Source organism: Argopecten irradians, chromosome 14, assembly GCF_041381155.1.
Source record: "Argopecten irradians isolate NY chromosome 14, Ai_NY, whole genome shotgun sequence".
Lineage (NCBI taxonomy): Eukaryota > Metazoa > Mollusca > Bivalvia > Pectinida > Pectinidae > Argopecten > Argopecten irradians.
The window spans coordinates 34,238,725-34,256,927 of record NC_091147.1 but is presented as its reverse complement, the minus strand read 5'-3'; the positions used below and the strand labels follow the sequence as shown (position 1 = coordinate 34,256,927).

The following is an 18,203-nucleotide window of genomic DNA, read 5'->3' as shown; positions in this document are numbered from 1 at the left end:
AATTATTTAAAGAGATTCTTCACCAAGAACGTGATCCATATGGTCCAGTTACGTCACAATTCCAAGTGAGACAAGCTTTGTACACAATGTATGACATGCATAAAGTATACAAAACATATTTATATAGGACCAATATCATTTGATGAAAGTGGGTCTGGTTTGAGTGCAAATGAATGAGATATACTGATACACATTATTCTTGCAATGTGCATGGATAATTACATGTATAGTCCTAAAGATAATCTAATAAGTCATCATACTGTGGTATGGTATGATATTTTGTCGCTTGATAGAAGTATAATTCCCCATGCACTGTTTCATAAGGATGAATCAGATTCCGTGCATCTGTATATACCACAGACCATACAGACATTATACCAATATGTTCTAGCCAATAGTCATATTTGTTATGATTTGGTAGATCCGGATATTTGGTATTTTCAGCCTACCAAATTACAGTCATACTTTGTAGTCTAGTGTCCTTGAATCGATGGATTATTATTCAAAACTTGTCAAATAATATGAGAAATGGATATACTAGTATATTGAAAATATAAAATGTATGGTGACACATTCTGCCATCGTGTTATTTTGAGTTGCGTTACGGTAATTTGAGTTTGATGGATCAGTACGTGTATAACGATCACTGGGATAATATAACATCCACTAGAGATAGACGAGTTATAGTGCGACTTAGGTAGCAGTGTACAGTAAGACCGAATGACCATGGGTGAGATTTGTATTAAGCAGAAAGCCCCTGTTTTATTATATGCATAAACATTTTTTTTAAATGTATATGTCCTAAAATTGGTGAATTAAATCTAGAGAATTATATACAGGTTTTACATTTGCATAAAGAAATTCCCCAAAATGGGTTCGAGATTAATGGTTTAGAGGGTATCCGAATGTGTGTCTTAGATGGAAAAACTCAAGACTAAAGCAGCAGAAATTGATAGCCGGGGTACGAGGTAAGATTGCTCAAAAGTTTCATGATATACCTATGTCGAATTAGGCTCAGTTCCGCTATCACGGCAGCGATGCTTGGTTTTAAACTGTGTTCAAGAAAAGAATTCTCCTAGAGGGGGTGTAATTTTGGGTTGAAAATCCCAATTTTTTACATTTTTTCAAAAAACCAAATTTGGTTACCATGGTTTTTACAGGCTCACAAAACCGCAAAAAGCAGACCTGTCCAAAAATGAACTCTGCATAACAATTGCAAATGTTGTGCAGATTAAAAATATATACACTTTTATATAGATGGTATTTAAGGTTAAAAAGCTGTGTGTACATTATAAAAGCCTGCACTTTATTTTGCTGATTTTATTTTCAAATGTACTGTACACTGCCACCTTATAAGTTAATGACATGATAATCTTGGAAAGTTTAGTTATATTATTGCGACCGGCTTTCATAGATCTCGACATAGATTTATCGACATAATGATATCAACTAGTCATGTTAAAACTCGACTGGTCGATATACAAGTTAACTCGACCTAAAATAACTCGATGGTAGAGTTATGCTACGATAATGAAATTAAATTGTAGACCACAACTTGACTTCATGGTCCGACCGTGTTTTCTCATTCCACTGCACTGCAATCTGATTAAAATACAGATCCTTATTATCACTACGTTTGATAAGAGGATCTGACAACATCCCATTAGGGGTCACGTCAAGATGACCTTTGGAAAAGGCCACTGCCAGAATCTTGACTGGGAACGAAATAGTTTGAAAAAGCTGTCCGAATTATTTTCTGCACGTAGTCATCTCGCTCAAAGTCAACAACAAAGCTAAATGTTTATGTATACTGGGACGAAATGGCACTATCAATTCACGTAGTAATGTGTAGAAAACTAATTTGATCTAAAGTACATCCGAAAGGTCATCCGAACATGACCCCTAATGGGATGTTGTCAGATCCTCTATTGAACGGAGTGTTTATAAGAATCTGTATTTTAATCAGAATGACTGCACTGTAGATGTAAATAAAATGATTTTTGGCAGTACTGCTAAAATCCATTTCAACTATTATATATTGTAAGTATTGTGAATCTCAAAATGCTGGTAATTTTGAATGGCGAATAAAATATTACAAGATCTTCTTGATTCATGAGTATGAAAAATTTGGCACATATAACTTTAAATACTGCCTTGTGCAAGAAGCTATAAACATTCAACCAAAAAAAAACTATTGTTACGATGTCGTGATGTGGTAAATCCCAATTGAAATTAGTTTATGGGGAGTGACATGAACCACAGTAACCATTAACACACACGGGGGTGCACGTCATAGACAGCGACACGGAAGGATACGTGTAATAATGAAGTCAGACAAGGGCAAGAAGTTTCCGGAAAACATGTTTTGCTCCAGAACAAAAGTACGTTTCCGTATTGGGTCTAATTTATTTGCTATGTCTAAAGAACACAGAACTATATATCTTTTGTTTCGATTGGTCTAATAAATGTTTATGTAGTAAAACTCTTTATCTGTTCTGGCCGGTATTGGAATTGAACTGAAGTCGTCGGCGATAACACAAAATCAATGCCAAACTGGATTAAGATTTACGTATTAGTTGCAAGGTTCTACAAGGAAGAGTTACTTTGCGTCGGGAAACCTACAATGTAGACATAGCACTTTTTCCAAATTATCCAAATACAATCGAAATTCGGCCAGCCAGTATCTAACATCAGCAAATAACATCCTTATGTACTTTAATATATATATTATATACTGTATGTATAATATTTCGCGGATGGTTTATTTTTTCTTTATTTGTTTTTCACTACAATCCGTTAACTCTAAACACCATCGAATCATTCGGAAATCAAGAAATTTATAGAGTTCCTAAGTTAGCAAGATACAGTAGTTCAAAGAATACCAGGAATCGGTCAACCTCAAAATTAACCTCCAAGAATATGTCCCTCATAGGGACCGCGAAATATTGACCCCGCAAATTTAAATCGTTATACAGTATGTATATTGTATACATGTCTCATGGATCAATTTCAATCTCAATAAAAAGTTATTTCAATAACTAATTGTAATAGGACTTATCTATAGGCAACACCTATCTCCAAGGAAATATGCAAATTATGGACATCTAAATCACTGGTTAAACCGACGAATTAAAGAGTTTAAAACCAAATGGTTTAAACCTTAAAAAGGTAGTATTTGTTCCTGCATTAAGTAAATGTAAACTTCTTTCAAACTATCCTCTCAATAGACTTCATGATAGATTGCCCATATTATATGGAAAGTGATGCTGTCCAATATCAACACAAGAGAACAGTGAACTTTCTAACACGAAAGAGGGCAGTGATTAAGACGGATATAGGCCTCAAACCTCCTACTGTGTGAAATATTGTACTGTCGTCGGCGCTGACGCTCCTCAGAAAACCCTACGTTTAATATAATAGACAGGTGGTTTCGGCTTATTTATATCCATTACGGAGTTGTGTTTGTTCGATAATGTCGTAAACAAAATCTTAGTTGTTTCCAAACTTCAACAACAGGCGTATTCCTTCAGATAATAAAACCACACCTATATAATGACGACGTTCTTAGATATTTTTGTATGTTCCTTTAATGCGTTCCGTATGTATTGTGCATTTTCTTCGAAGTCGATTTATCACGGTAGTTGTCGCCCCGCTTTATTCTTCCAAATTTAGTGGGGAAAGTTTGAAATTCTACTTTTCAGAATCAGAAATGTTGATAAAATTATTTTGCAGCAACCCAAAGCATAGCAGAGTTGATTTTATGTACAAACGTATTTATCATTGTGATTTAATGTTGCCGTCGTATTATGTAATATTCTGTTTGCGTCTGAATATATTTCCCGTTGCTTTCTTTTTACGACTTCCATTCGTCCACTATATACGCAAAAATGTATTGGTAATGAAATAAATTGATCAAGAGTAATTAGTATTTGTACTTACCGCCTGAACGCTGATCTTTTTCTTTGTCCAGTCGTCCAATAAAGACGACTTGTAGGGTTTGCTAGTTGCCCTGAAGTCCTTGACTGCACTAAGGTCATTCGCATGAAGTGTGTCGTCTGCCTCATAAAGTGAAAACAAATCCTGGTATAATCCGCTTGGTTTGTTGTGCACTGCCTTGAACGCCAAACGCCATGCTGCAAAATAGAAAATGAAATTTGAGGATGATGTAAAATAAATAGAATGAGTAATATGTAAGCTTTTAACTACATTAGGTTGGCAATTATGGGCGTATGAATGTCAATTGGTCAGCGACAAATTTAATAAAGCGCGCTAGTGCTTCATGTTGAATTTGCCGTTGTCCCATTGACAGACATTTTTGCTCCAATAGCAGCCAACTAAATGCAATTCAATGCTTATACTAATATTTGTTTGCAATTTTGCGGGAAAATGCATATACAATAAATAGACGAATTATTATTGTCAAGGATAGAAAAAGTTCCTTGAATAGCCATCTTTCGTGATCGCTGGCACGACAAATGTGACATCATAATAATAATGACGTCATGATAAGCGGATGACATTTTAAAGCATGATGAACGCCAATTGCGTTTAGAAAAGTTACATACATAATATAGTTGCAGTAAAATGTAAATTGCTGCGATTCTGAATTAGGAAGCGAAAGGAGTCTTATCAATTACATCTAAATCTATTATTTTTCTCAAAAATAATACTTTTCCAAGCACTGACAGACCCAACTCTATTCACCTGTATCGAATGCATTATGTTTATTCAAATATACAACAGACCCTTCCCGATTTTCTAAAATACTCTACTGATATAAGTATTGAATTTCCTTGGAATATGACTTTACCTGGGACAATGACAAATATGATTTCTAACCTACTATTTTATGTTGTGTTATGTTTTTCACCTGACATATAAGGTAAGAGCTAAGATAGACATATCTGATTTCAATGCCACTGGTTCTTAACTGCCATGTCAATACGAGATTTAGAAATTGAATGCGAACTCGTTTTAATTTGATATAAATCACGCATTGCAAATAAAGAAGAGAGAACCAAGGTCACTAGAACAAGATGGCAAAACTTCTAGTTAACAGATTCCTAGAAACAAAATCTGTCTTAACCAGATTAATGAAGTGTATCATATACCGATTTAATTTCCAAAATGATAAAACCAATCATGTACCCTTAAAGTACATATCCCTATCCTAAGATCTACTCGAACAATGAAATTGACACCAATGAAGTGAAGACCAGTCGATTTCAATCACGACTGAAGACAACAAATTAAACCTTATACAGCTGATCAGCAGAAATAAAATGTTACATTCTAATTAGATCGTAAAGAATTCGATACAGCGAAAAAACAAAACGAAAACAAAACGGGATTAAAAAGGTAAATAGGCGAACAAATTGAACGTTATCCCCGCCAATGATAAAGATTTCCTCTTGAGGATTAAGGCTAGTCTGAATGCCGTCGTCCGCAAATTCCAAAATGGCTGTTCTAGACTTTAATCTGTGATAAAACGTCGCGATTGATGAATCCAATGGCGCCAACAAGGTGTGTATGCCGAAGATTCTTAAACTCGAGATATAAGCTTAATCAAACTCACTAATTCAGTATCGCTGCACAATGTAACTTCACGTAACGAAATAAGATATCCGGCTAGGTTAGGTATGTCCCCTATAGGACAGAAATAGAAATTTCGTTATCAGGTGACATGTTATTTTTTACTCAACCGTCATATTTAGGAACTTGGCAAGTTTGAGTTACATCAATCAGTTATTACAACACTATGCAAAAGATATCAATGTACAGAAAAAATATACAGATTGAATTGAACTTTGCAACAAAAATGTTCGAGAAAATGTTACGGAAATTAAGGGTTTGCAAAGATACGCACATTCTGTTTAAAAGGTTTCAGTGTCAACATGGTTTTTTTATTACATATAACTGGGTAGTCATAAATACGTGAAATTACGATAATGTCAGAATCCTTTTCGAGTGAGAAGGGGAGGTCAATTCACTGTTTGTTAACATTTTGACGAGACTTAATGATATTTTTGAATTAGTTTTAATTATCTTTATTATTATGTATTGATTAGTTGAAAATCAATCAAATTGATTAAAAGTCCTTTTTCTTATATTTTCTTTCTTAATTAACAGAAAATCAAACGTGTCTTGGTATGCGAGGATGCAATTTCATATGCATGCAACGTTAAATGGCTCTTCTTTGAGAAAAAATTACGAGGAAGAAATATTTTATGTCTCCAGTTTTCTTCATGCAAACCTCTTATACATATGACTTTTGGTGACAAAGATTATTCTGTCTCAATTTAAATAAAAAATTATTTTATATCTATATTTAAAAAACCACGAGATTTGCAGGCAGAAAAGATTTGCAGGCAGCAAACAGCATCTCTGCATGGTACGAGGCGTTGTATGGTGGGATGTGAAATTTCAGTCTGTTCGAACAGCATTATATCATCACTTAAAATATCTTATAAATCAACATTTTATCTGTTTGTGCTATGATGAATCAGGTCAAAAATTTTATTGTGGTGTACTTAATCATCGGTATGCGTAATCTAGGCATCAAATCGGGTTTATAATGTCGTGTTTAACTGTTGATATGTTATGCAGATTTTTGGAAGCGGTAAATTGTTTGAATGTTTGAATATTGCTTTTGTGTCAAACATTCTATAATATAATTATTATCAATCAAGTTAAGCAAAACCGCACGTCATTATGTACCTCATTTTATGGAAGAAAGGGGACACAGATGATTGCTTCAGTTATCATGTTCGACCGAAAGTTACAGGGAATGTCTATAGGTTATACCTTATGATTGTATATTCTTGGGGTATCGTTTTCAATGGACTCAAAACGATTGGATTGGATATCGATAGGTTACCAATGCATAATCAACAGGAAAAGGATGAAAACACAGTTGAAATAACACTAGAGGGCCGACCTTTCCGAATACAAATCAGTAACTTAAGATAATTACTAAATAATGTCTTAATTGCCGAAAAGAAAGCATCCATCTTTACTCCATCCAAATTCCATCTTCTACAATTCATGGCTCACTTACCTCTTCTATCTTAACCCCTTATCCTTTCTAATCTTTATCCATTATACATATAAAACGAATCTCCCATCTCGAGTGCTTTACAAGGAAACATTGACAAATTGCATCCTTTGTATGAACTGTCTCTTGCACATGGAGTGTTCTTGTTGGTTCTGTAGATTGACTATTTACATCTTTGTTAAGTTAATTTCTTATACTAATCAGTACCTCACACATTTCACGGACTAAAGGTCGCAATAGATCAAGAGCTGTTAGTCTCTGGGGTGTTAAACAGATTTAATTTCTTTAGGATTGAATCGATCATTCTTGTAAAGGTCATGAAAGGAAAAGGGAATGAAATGCAAAAGGAGACCATTTTAGTACGTATATACATGGATATTCTTACGATAAAAAACAAAAAACAAAAAAAAATGATAAGTCTGTATGAGAAAGCCTGACTGCTCAAAGACAAATTTGTTTCAGCTTTATTATTTTAAACAAGTGAAGCAGCATGATCTTTTGAAATATATGAAACATCAGGTTTAAATTTGAATCAATGATTTTGTTGTTTTTGAACTTCTTTACTATTTTTTTATTCAAAGCTACATATAAATAACAATTTATATGCAATATTTTAGAAAGGAAGTTTTTACTGAGTCTACTTTTTTATTATGATTATTCCAAAGTTTCACGGTGCCCTGTAATCGATCTATGCCATTTAACCATAGACGCATTCTCTCAACATTTCTAGTTTATTCATCTCTTTTATACTGGCGTTTGGCGTAGATATTATCAGACATTATTTGATGCCAAATAACTTTGAATAATTCAAAATTTTGAGTAGTGAAACGCGTTGAGCACTTTTAACATTTTCATAGAGCGTCGTATCGTCGAAAACAACAAAATTAAGTTAATCTAAATATAGAATTTGTTTTAAAATTAATATAGTATGCACTAAAATGGCCGCGATCATTATTTCTGCAGCAAATTTCAGAATTTCAAATTCTAACCTGCAGGAAGAGAACGTCGACAAATAGGCTGTAAACACATTATTATTTCCAATAATCATATTTAGATAATGGTATAAAGCTGCTTTATGGAATATAGTCTGAAGTCTCGTCGCAAAGTCTCGCCACAGAGTCTCATTATGGCAGAAATATGTAAAAAGGTGGTTTAAAATATATTAAATTGCAGACAGTACATTAGTAAATGGACGTTAAGTGAATGTAATTCGCCGTTGCACTGCTGTAAATGAATTAGGCTATAGTTGCCGTACCAGACTTTGGCATGAGGAATAAGTCTCTGATCCTCATTAACAATCCAACCCAACAAAACTATAGCAGGCCATGCAATTACGTATTTGGATGATTTTATTTGTAGCATTGTATACTAGAAGCATGCTCCATGTTAAGTTGTTTCTCTTTTTACATTGGGAAGCTGCGCCGGTCGAGTGGTTAAGATGTCCTGACCTTTTTGCCTGAATATTGATTATTTTTACATCAAATAAAATGCAATACAGTATTAGAAATATCTTTTACATTATTGATACAGCTGTAATTGTAGTATTTTAACATTGGAACTGCTTTAGTTACCATGGTAACCATATGAAATATGAATAAATTGAACGAATGTGAATACCTTGTATATTTGGCCATTGATATGTGTTAGAAAGAAGATAGAGCAGAACCCTTAACAAAGTAAATGTTTACTGAAAATACTTGGGCATTCAAGATATGTTCATTATTCAGAAAAATATAAAGTTAGTTCAAGGACAGATAAAAAAAAAAAAAAAAAAAAAAAAAACATATTAACAGTATTCACATTTTCATATGTGCACTGCATATTACTTATTGTTGCAGCTGGTATGCTTACTATACGAAGCTTACCATCTGCAACAATAAACATTCGAAAGAATAGAATGAGTTTGAATGAAAATTTTCGTTAAAAATGTAATGGGACAAAATATATCAGCATCAGTCAGTTGTCATTTCCTTTAAATTTTCTTTCCAATCTTCGTCTGCATGGAATAACCGATATTACTAGCCATTTATATAACTGAGTGACACTGTACACCCTTGTTATACATCACTATCACAAACAGATTCGTCAAAGGACGAGACAGACTCATACGTGATGTACGTCATAAAGACATGTGTCCATTACTGACGTCATCAAATTACACCGTCCTGCCATGCACGTGTCTTGTCTGACGAGGACAATACGTGGTTAAGATGACATAAGAGGGATAAAGGTGACCGCAGACAGACCACTGAAACGCTCTAATGCGTATGTTTACTTTTGAACGACTACACAGTGTGTTCTCCATTTACCCACTTATAGAAAACAAAGAAAAAGGTTAGTATAGAAGAACAATGGAAACAATAAATTTATTACTGTTAACAAACTTTCTTTCTCGGCTATTAAATAACGCAATTTCCATTTCAAAACAAGTTCTAATTCGCGTATTTGAAAATTGCACGGAATTTTCTATTGATTGAAATCATGTTAATTCGTGAATTCACTCGGATCGTGAATTCAAAGTAAATCGCACGCGAAGGAAAATTTGTGTGCAGTATAGGCAGTTCCATATTAATGTTCACCTATGCGTTCTGTGTTCACTACATATCAGATACTTGTAGCTAGTTATTTTTAACGACTCTCCATTGTTGTATATACCATATTTTAAATCATGTTTCCATTTCGTGTAAGATCCCTCTGACAAATCTAAGCAGAATTTTTCATTGTCTCTAAGGGAATGCGACCACAGTTTAAATAAATGTGAAGATCGGTCCATATCAGTTGCTATGTTTTATGTTCCAGAAATGACATATATGTATATTAATGTTTTTTTTAAATGCCTATTTACTGTTCCCGGGTCCTATTAAAGCATAATCGAGTCACTATTATTTCACAAAAGGCATCAATTTTCATATAAAAATGACAGGTAAAACAATATATAATCATTAACTTTACGCAAAAAGGCGAGTACATTAATACAAAAGGCGCCATTGTGGAAACTTTTTTAAAAAAATGCTTTTTATTCGACTGTTCGACAAACACCGTTTTTTCGCCACGTAACACTTCTCTTGATTTGCAAGGAGGAAAATAAGCCTTCCGACGGGTTGTCACTTAATTCTACCTGGCGAAGACCTGCCGTTTGACGGGTTTTCGGTTAGGTCACAATAACACGAAAAAAAAACCGTTAATGAAAAGGCGCGATTAAAAAACAGTAAAAAAAAGACGGTTTTTCGTGTTTCCGAGTAGATGATTAAAAGCAAAATGGCAGTCACCTTGTCAAAGGTATACATATGCCTTGTTCAACGTTTGTATCTAAAGCCAAGCTTAACAATAAAATTAAATTATTTAAAAAAAAAACTTTCGAATGATTTCCCTTGTCTTGAGTTATGGTTCCTCATAAATCGAACGGAATTTCTCTGTAGAGCGCACGCGACCATCACCTCGGTACATTTATATGATAACCAAATTATCTCTAATCGTATTGACAGCGAATAAAGCGTCTAAAATGTAATTACTGTCATGTCAACTTTATTTCCGTCAATAATTGTATATGCATTTTTTATGGTGACTCTGTGATTTTTATCCATCGAATCGTCAATAAGGGAGGGAATATAGCGAATTTGACAAATTAGTCAAAAAACAATATACCGTCAGGAGACTTGGCAATAAATCTAATTTCGGAATAAGATATATACTCGTGGTCCAGGACCTAAATTATTCAGGAGAGATTACTTAATCTTATTTTCAATTTCTGACATATATGCACTATCGACAGGAGAGGTAACCAAAGATTGCTGCTCTTTTCTTTGTATAGCGTTACAGCTATTTTGGCATTTGCATATTACAGAGTCATATGTCCTTGCGAGTAGATATTTGATTGTTCCGTCATTATTTTGTGAGCGACACGTCAATTGGTGCATCGTAAACGACGTTATATTTAAGCTAGGTGTGCTAGAACATCCAATGTATGTTACACACCAATGCATGTCAAAAATGTGATTACCAATTATATTTACATTTAAACTAGTCATTTCCGTTTTAAAGAGAAAATAGGTGAAAAATAAAGTATGAAAATAAAACTTAAATGTCAGCATATAAAATATCATTTAGAGGAACAGTATATGCTTTGGTGGGGAAAAGTGGGTACCAGGGATTTCCCGCTGTATTGCCATCGGCAACTGACATGTAATATTCATTGTACCTCTTCAAATATCGGAAAAAGAAAGACATAGGCGAATGAATGAATAAATGAAGGCATGAATGAAGAAATGAATTAATGAATACATTGAGTTTCATCATCATCGTCTACGTTGTACTCGTCATTATTATCATTATCCTTCTCATCATGCCTCTGGCGTTAATTAGCTACCCGATTTACTCTTCATATATATTCTTACTTCAACATTACGACGTCTATCTGGGCGGGATTTCGATGTTGTACAACCGGGCACCTATAAATAACGGGATCAAAGGTATGGTTTACGGATTGATTATATTATGTTCCATACATTGCACATCGTTGTCTTCTTAATGTACAGTGTATTAGGTAGCCAACATTTAAAATAGAGCGAGCAAGGAATAGTTTCAACACACGCTCTTGACAAATGCTATTTCATATATTGTCTCCTTATATCATTGCCCTCCATTACTTCAAGGTCATTCCCGCTGTTAATCTGGATTGGCGTACCAATTTTCAGACCTGAAATAGTACGAGACTATCTCATATGTGAAAATGACTGAAAGGAATATTCTACCCGCGGGATACAAAATGTTGTAAAACCCGAGGCTTGTCGCGGGTTATAAACCATTTTGTAGTCCCGAAGGGAGAATATTGCTATTCTTCAAAACCAGATATTAAAGAGTATTTTTCTCTCATACTTCGACGTTTTTGTTACAATTTTATAATAATGGTATCTTGCCATTTTGAAAAATATTTTTAAAACCGCTATTGCAAGTCAATTTTCCATACATGAAAATTGAATGTTATTTTAACGCCTGTTTGCCCTACTTTTTAGAACAACTAGTCTAGTTTCTGAAAACAACGTTGACTATTTGTTGACGTGGTGATGATCTTTTGCATGAGTAACCATGTAAGGCAATTTCAGATTACATTAGCATAATGCATTGGATAAAACTGGTATTACAACCATAGGTTTAAAAGAATGTTTGATATTGTTTTTACATATGGCCAAGTGCCCTTAATTCGTCAGGGACCTGTTTTCGTCATGTTTACAATTTTGCTTATATCTCATGAACTATCGCGTGATTTCATAAAGAGTGTCACCTGCCATAGCAGATTTGATCAAGGAAGATTTGTCATGCTTAAAAGATTGTGTGCTCTAACCAAATGATTTTATAAAAAAAAACGATATAGCATTATACCCCAAAACGAAGGAATTTTCTTAAGTCCATTTTAAATGAAACTTTAAAACCCTACCGTAAGCGTTTGACTGTCCATGTGCACTGATCAGCAGTATGTCAACAAAGTACCGGAAGTCACGTGTCTGATCATGTGATTCATAGCCGAGATTTTGGGTTATTACAAATTATTTTGGCGATTCAATTTACTCGAAATTTTTGCCACTTTCAATGACCAATAGCTTTAAAGATTAAAAATCGATGTATCTAGAAATGTTCAGCAATAACACGACATCACAAGCTCCTGTTTCATCGTTTATTTGGAATAATCTCAATATTCGTATTTAAACGAAACATTCCCCCTGACGAAAATAGGTCCCTTTTGGGTCTGCCATCACCCAGCGACCGGCTGTTAGAAATCTTCCTTATTGGCTTTTTTGCGATAGATAAATAACGAATTGATAGATAACTTGTTGTACAAGTAAGACAAAATATTATATATTTGTGATGATAAAATTGTTACTTTTTATTTCTTTCTGGTTTGTTAATATCCGAGAGGATTTAATTACCCTGACGAATATTGGTCCTTCAAGGGTACCTAACAGCACGTCTCCTTTGGCATCAATCACAAGTTACATGTATGTTATTTGGTAACGTTGATATCAGTTTCATTCCTTTCTGTTAACTAATAATTCAATATTTTTTTCGTAACGAGCATTTTCATTGGCTTAATAATTTACTTTATCTGTCCATATCGGAAAATGGCGTCGCTGTTTGAAATGTCGCTTCTGATTGGCTGAGATAACGGCGCAATGATTTCATAGAAGAAAGAGTCCCAAAATCAATATCAAATGTTGAAGAGATTATCTTCAGTAAATTGTGAATTATAAGGATTAACTAGATAGATCTTTTAATGTTATGTGTATATATCATGTTAGTTCTAAGTTATTCTACACAAATACAATTTTGTTGCTTCGCCAGTTACTTAAATTTCTTTCCCTCCTGCTACATTCGCTCCTAATGCTGACTTGTCAACTCTCTAGTTCATGGACATCGGTGAAAATAAACTTGTATTCTGCCACATCTGCAGCAGGCCTAATGAGCTCGAATTAGAGGTACGGATGTGACACAGGTAATCACGCAGGCTCCCTAGTGATCGCAGACCAAGGACACAGAATTCGCTTTATGATAGCTCCAAATATAATTGGCTACAAACAATCAAGAAAGCGGTTGGAGACCACAGCACCCGGAGCAGTAACCCTGCCCAATATAATGTCGCCTGTATTCAAAGCACAACCCCAAGCTAATAGAATCCCAATTGGGAAGCATTTGTCCATGCCAAGGACTGACCACAATTGAGCAACAATAGAAATGTCTAACAATCAATTGCATTGGATAAAAAGCCTAACGCCGACCTCATTTTCATTAACTGTGCTCTTCTTTCATTAATACGGTCTTACGGCAATGCTTGTACATTAAGGAAACCACGAATTCATCTTTTTACATGTCTTTAGAAATTCTGTATATCTGTGACGTATATCGGTGAATATTGACTTTACTTTCATTGACAGTCGGTTGAATTATTATTGAGGCCGAGGTGGCCGCGTTGCTAAAATAAGCCCTCCACCGTTGAGTTGCATTAAGTTAGAATCCCATGTGGGCAGTTACCATGTACTGACCGCTGGTTGGTGGTTTTTCTCTGGTAGTCCGGTTATTATCCATAATCAAATCTGACACGTCCTTACATGACCCTGGCTGTTAATAGGACGTAAAACTAAAATAAAATCAATTGAATTATTTGTAACAACCTTGTCTTTCTCGAAAGTAGCAACATTTCGATCACCAATTTAGATCTGAAAAGAAACAGTCGTTATCTCCTAAACGACGCGTATTACTTTCCACATTAATTATTGTTTCTTCTTTTAAAACATTGTCAGTGTATTGCGATGACATTTACAATTATTTTAAAAACTAGCTTATAAACTTGTACAACGTACAACTATTCCGCGTTATTTTCACAAGACAGCGGCGTAAAACCTATATTTCCCCTTCACACTCTAACAAACAGCCATAAATAATAACTCAATCAAAAGGTCATCAAAATCAGTTATCGTCAGGATGAAATCAGATTAAAGTTGTATTAAACTCTGTTAATAGGATCAGTCGAGACCTAGGCTGTTGTGCGTCCCTGGACGTGCTGATAAAACACCAACATGTCCCGCAGTACGACACAATGTACATCTACGTAATCGCCATAACTCTTCCGCCAGATAATTCAATTGAAACAATGTCTCCATTTTTGGAGAAATTTAGCGAGCGATGCATGTGGGTAAAATGCCAACGTAATACAGACAAGCAAATTACAATTCACTTTTACTGTTTACATCATGTACCGCGAGCCGTTCAAGTTATAAGTGTCATAACTGGGCGAATTCTGACATTCGATGCTTTCTTCAGTTATCTATATAAAATCTTCACATATGTTGGATTAAGTTATGAAAATCATTGCCATCCCGAAAGTGCTTTTAATTTTGAAAATAGGAATGTCAAACGAGTTTGATAACTTTGTAGGGCCACAAAAGTTATTAACTAATCGTTGATACTACATTTGTCACCACCTTCTGAATAATTCAATTAAGATAAACTAATGCTTATTTTCAAAACGCAGATCGTCTTATCTTTCCCGACGTCGTTCTAAATACTGCTCGGTAGTTGACTACCACAGCTCCAGACGGCACAACAGTGAAATGACTCTCCGTTGTTATCATATATTACACGGGAAATCTTGCATATGTTTCAAGTTATATTGCATGCTAATTTCACTGGAACGAAATGTCACTTAAACATTTGATATTTGAACATTGACATGTGATTTAATGATTTAGCTCCCCAGAAGAATATCGGCCTATGAGAGAGACGAAATCTAGGGATCATATATTCATGGTTTTGAATAAAGCGCCTTCAATCACCACCATGCATGTTCAGTGACTTCGGGTTTTGTCGGATTCCGAATCGTATCACGTGACTCACGTTCGACACGACTGCACGTGGTGAGCCAGGTAACTAGCATAAGCGTATTTGTGTTTGTTTACGTTTTCCTTCTGGCTAATATGAGAAAATCATGCCAGTATATGTCCACAGAATGAGCATTTGAAACATCCAATTCACACATTGCCGTAAAATATTGTGTGTATCAGAAAGTGCGAGCATATATTCTTTGCAGATCAAGTTTGCTGATGAGGTCGACCACATGCTTTGTTTATGAAAATATTGCTGACATTTTCTCTTGGAACGAGTTCACGTGAGTTCACGGGGTGAGATGAGTGACGTAAAGCCCTATTTAAAGACCCTAAATCGAGAGTCGTGAACAAAACGTGTTGGCCTACTCCGAGAGAAACTCTCCGAACCCAGGGTCTGAGCTTGGTTAGACACAGGTAGAGTTCAAAGTTCAAATTACGTAACTCGGATAAAAAAAAATTCGCCGTTTTGTTGAAACACGCATCGCTCGTAGTTTCACGTGAACTCGCCCTTGGTTTCACAACTCTCGCGGGATGCTTTAAAAGCATTTGCAATAATACAGATTTTTTTGCGCTACAATAGTTCATGTTTTTACGCTATCATACGTTTTGATGGGTTTTTTTTTCTGAAGAGATTATAATTTTATAATTACTAATGACTGTAAAAATACGAAATGAAATGGAAGACCACAACTTGACTTCTTGAATTGACTTTGTGCTCTCATTTAACTGCGCAGTAGATATACATGTAAATATCATGAGTTTTGGCAGTACTGCCAAAATTCATTTTAAACTCTTATTTGACTTTCTAAAATTAAAACCTATACATTTTAAGTAATTTTCAAAATGGTTGTAATATTTGGTGATGAATAACAAAAAGCTCTTGATTGGTGAGTATGAAAATTACGGCATATACAACTTTAAATGGTAAAAAAAACCTCTGCGTAATGTGATATTTGCTTATCTCATTCACCCCTGAAGATGCATTTGAACTCTTCCAATTTAAAAGCAGGAATATTTCATTATGAAGTGTCAGGGGTAAATGTGTTAAAGTACGTGTACAGCTTTTTCCTTACAGTTGCGCTGTCAGCTAAATGGAAGTTGTCATATATATCTTTATTCATTACTCACATGGATTTTCGCCAGGTACCACAAAAAAAAAATAAAAAAAAATATAACTTGACAGAGTGTGGACGTTTTGATACTCTATATGACTTAATTACTATATCTTCCTGCTGATGCTAGCTTAACTTTTCCAAGTATCGCACAACGAATATATATCATTCAAATTGTTCAGTGTCAGAAGTGTGTCAGTAGTGAGCTAGTTTTTATTATAAACGTGGGGATGTTGCAAAACGTAATTTGAAGTGGCAGCCTGGTAAGTTTATGCTAGAGTTTCATCTGTTTTAGCATAGAAACGATTCCTGACTCGTAGAATATCGCTTGTTAAGCTATCAGCGACTTTGCATAACGGGCTGTAATTTGATGTCGACATGGCTTCCCTCTCAAGACTGTTAAAAATATTTTCTTATTGTTAAAATTATCGCGCAAGGTCATTTGTAATGAAGTATTTAACCTGTCACCAAAGAAATTGAGTTTAAGTAGATCATAGAGGGAATGTATTTCAATAAACAATTCTAAGGATATTTACTTTCTTTGTTTTTCACCAAAGGAATTAAATTTGAATAGAAGAAATGTCTTTTTATAAACGATATTGAAGACATTGGCTTCATTGTTTTTATTCCACCATGAGAATTTAATTTAAATAGAAGCGATGTCTTTTTATAAACATTTTTTAGAAAATTGACTTAATTGTTTTCCCCCAAAGGAATTTAATTTCAAGCAATGTCTCTGTATATACAATTTTGAGGACAAGTACTTTCTTGTTTGTCTTTCCTTTGTCAATCGAATCGTAAATAACATCATTGTTTTGCGCTGATAGTGTATTTGTTGATTTGAATTCCTATACCAGTTGTAAGGTTGATACTTCCGCGTTGCTTCGTTTCAAACTCATGTAAGTGCTATACTTGACGCATGGATATTTTCCAAACAAGAACGTAATACACATATTTACACACCTCCCTATATATAGTCAAAATTTACGACGAATATGAACAACGCGCTTCATTGAAAATGTCTGTATGCGTTCATACCACCTTTAAACGCAATCACAGCACTGGTCAAGCCCTCTGTACATGTATTTCTTTCATACCTACGGGTGTAATACTGGCTGGTCTCGGGCAATACACTCATGTCGCCTGAGGCTGTATTGCATGGCTACCCATGCAATAAAGCCTCGTGACGTCACGGCGTCAACATAATTTCTATTTCCTCGGTAAAATTTTAACATTTTTTTTAAATATCACGTATTTTTCATGCATGAAAAAATGACTTTCAGCCGGTGATTTTTTCGAATTTATTTCAAAATGGCGGGATATTAGAGTTGCAAAATTGCAATAAAACATTGAGGTATGAAAGAAAAATACTCGGGATCACAAAATGTTGTAAAACCCTCGGCAAGCCTCGGGTTTTACTACATTTTGTGACCCTCGGGTAGAATATCCCTATCCTTCATATCCACATATGAAAGAGTCTTATATTATTTACAGAAGTAGAACATCGAGATATTGTGCTTGAATGCTTTCTATTCTATATTGTATTATAGGACTCTTTTGTGGATATGAAGGATGGGGATATTCTTCCAAAAATGTTTTAAAACCTGAGGTTTGCCGAAGGTTTTACAACATTTTGTGATCTCGAGGGCAGGATATCCCTAT

General features: G+C 34.7%; 1 protein-coding gene across 1 annotated transcript in view; it reads right to left on the bottom strand.

The window, feature by feature from the left end:
- LOC138307409 (uncharacterized) overlaps positions 1 to 18,203 on the bottom strand; it is a 130,186-nt gene that overhangs the window by 72,313 nt on the left and 39,670 nt on the right. Inside the window, exon 3 of the mRNA XM_069248149.1 lies at positions 3,940 to 4,133. Within this exon, the coding sequence (XP_069104250.1) occupies positions 3,940 to 4,133 (194 nt within the window). The remainder of the gene's footprint in view (positions 1 to 3,939; positions 4,134 to 18,203) is intronic.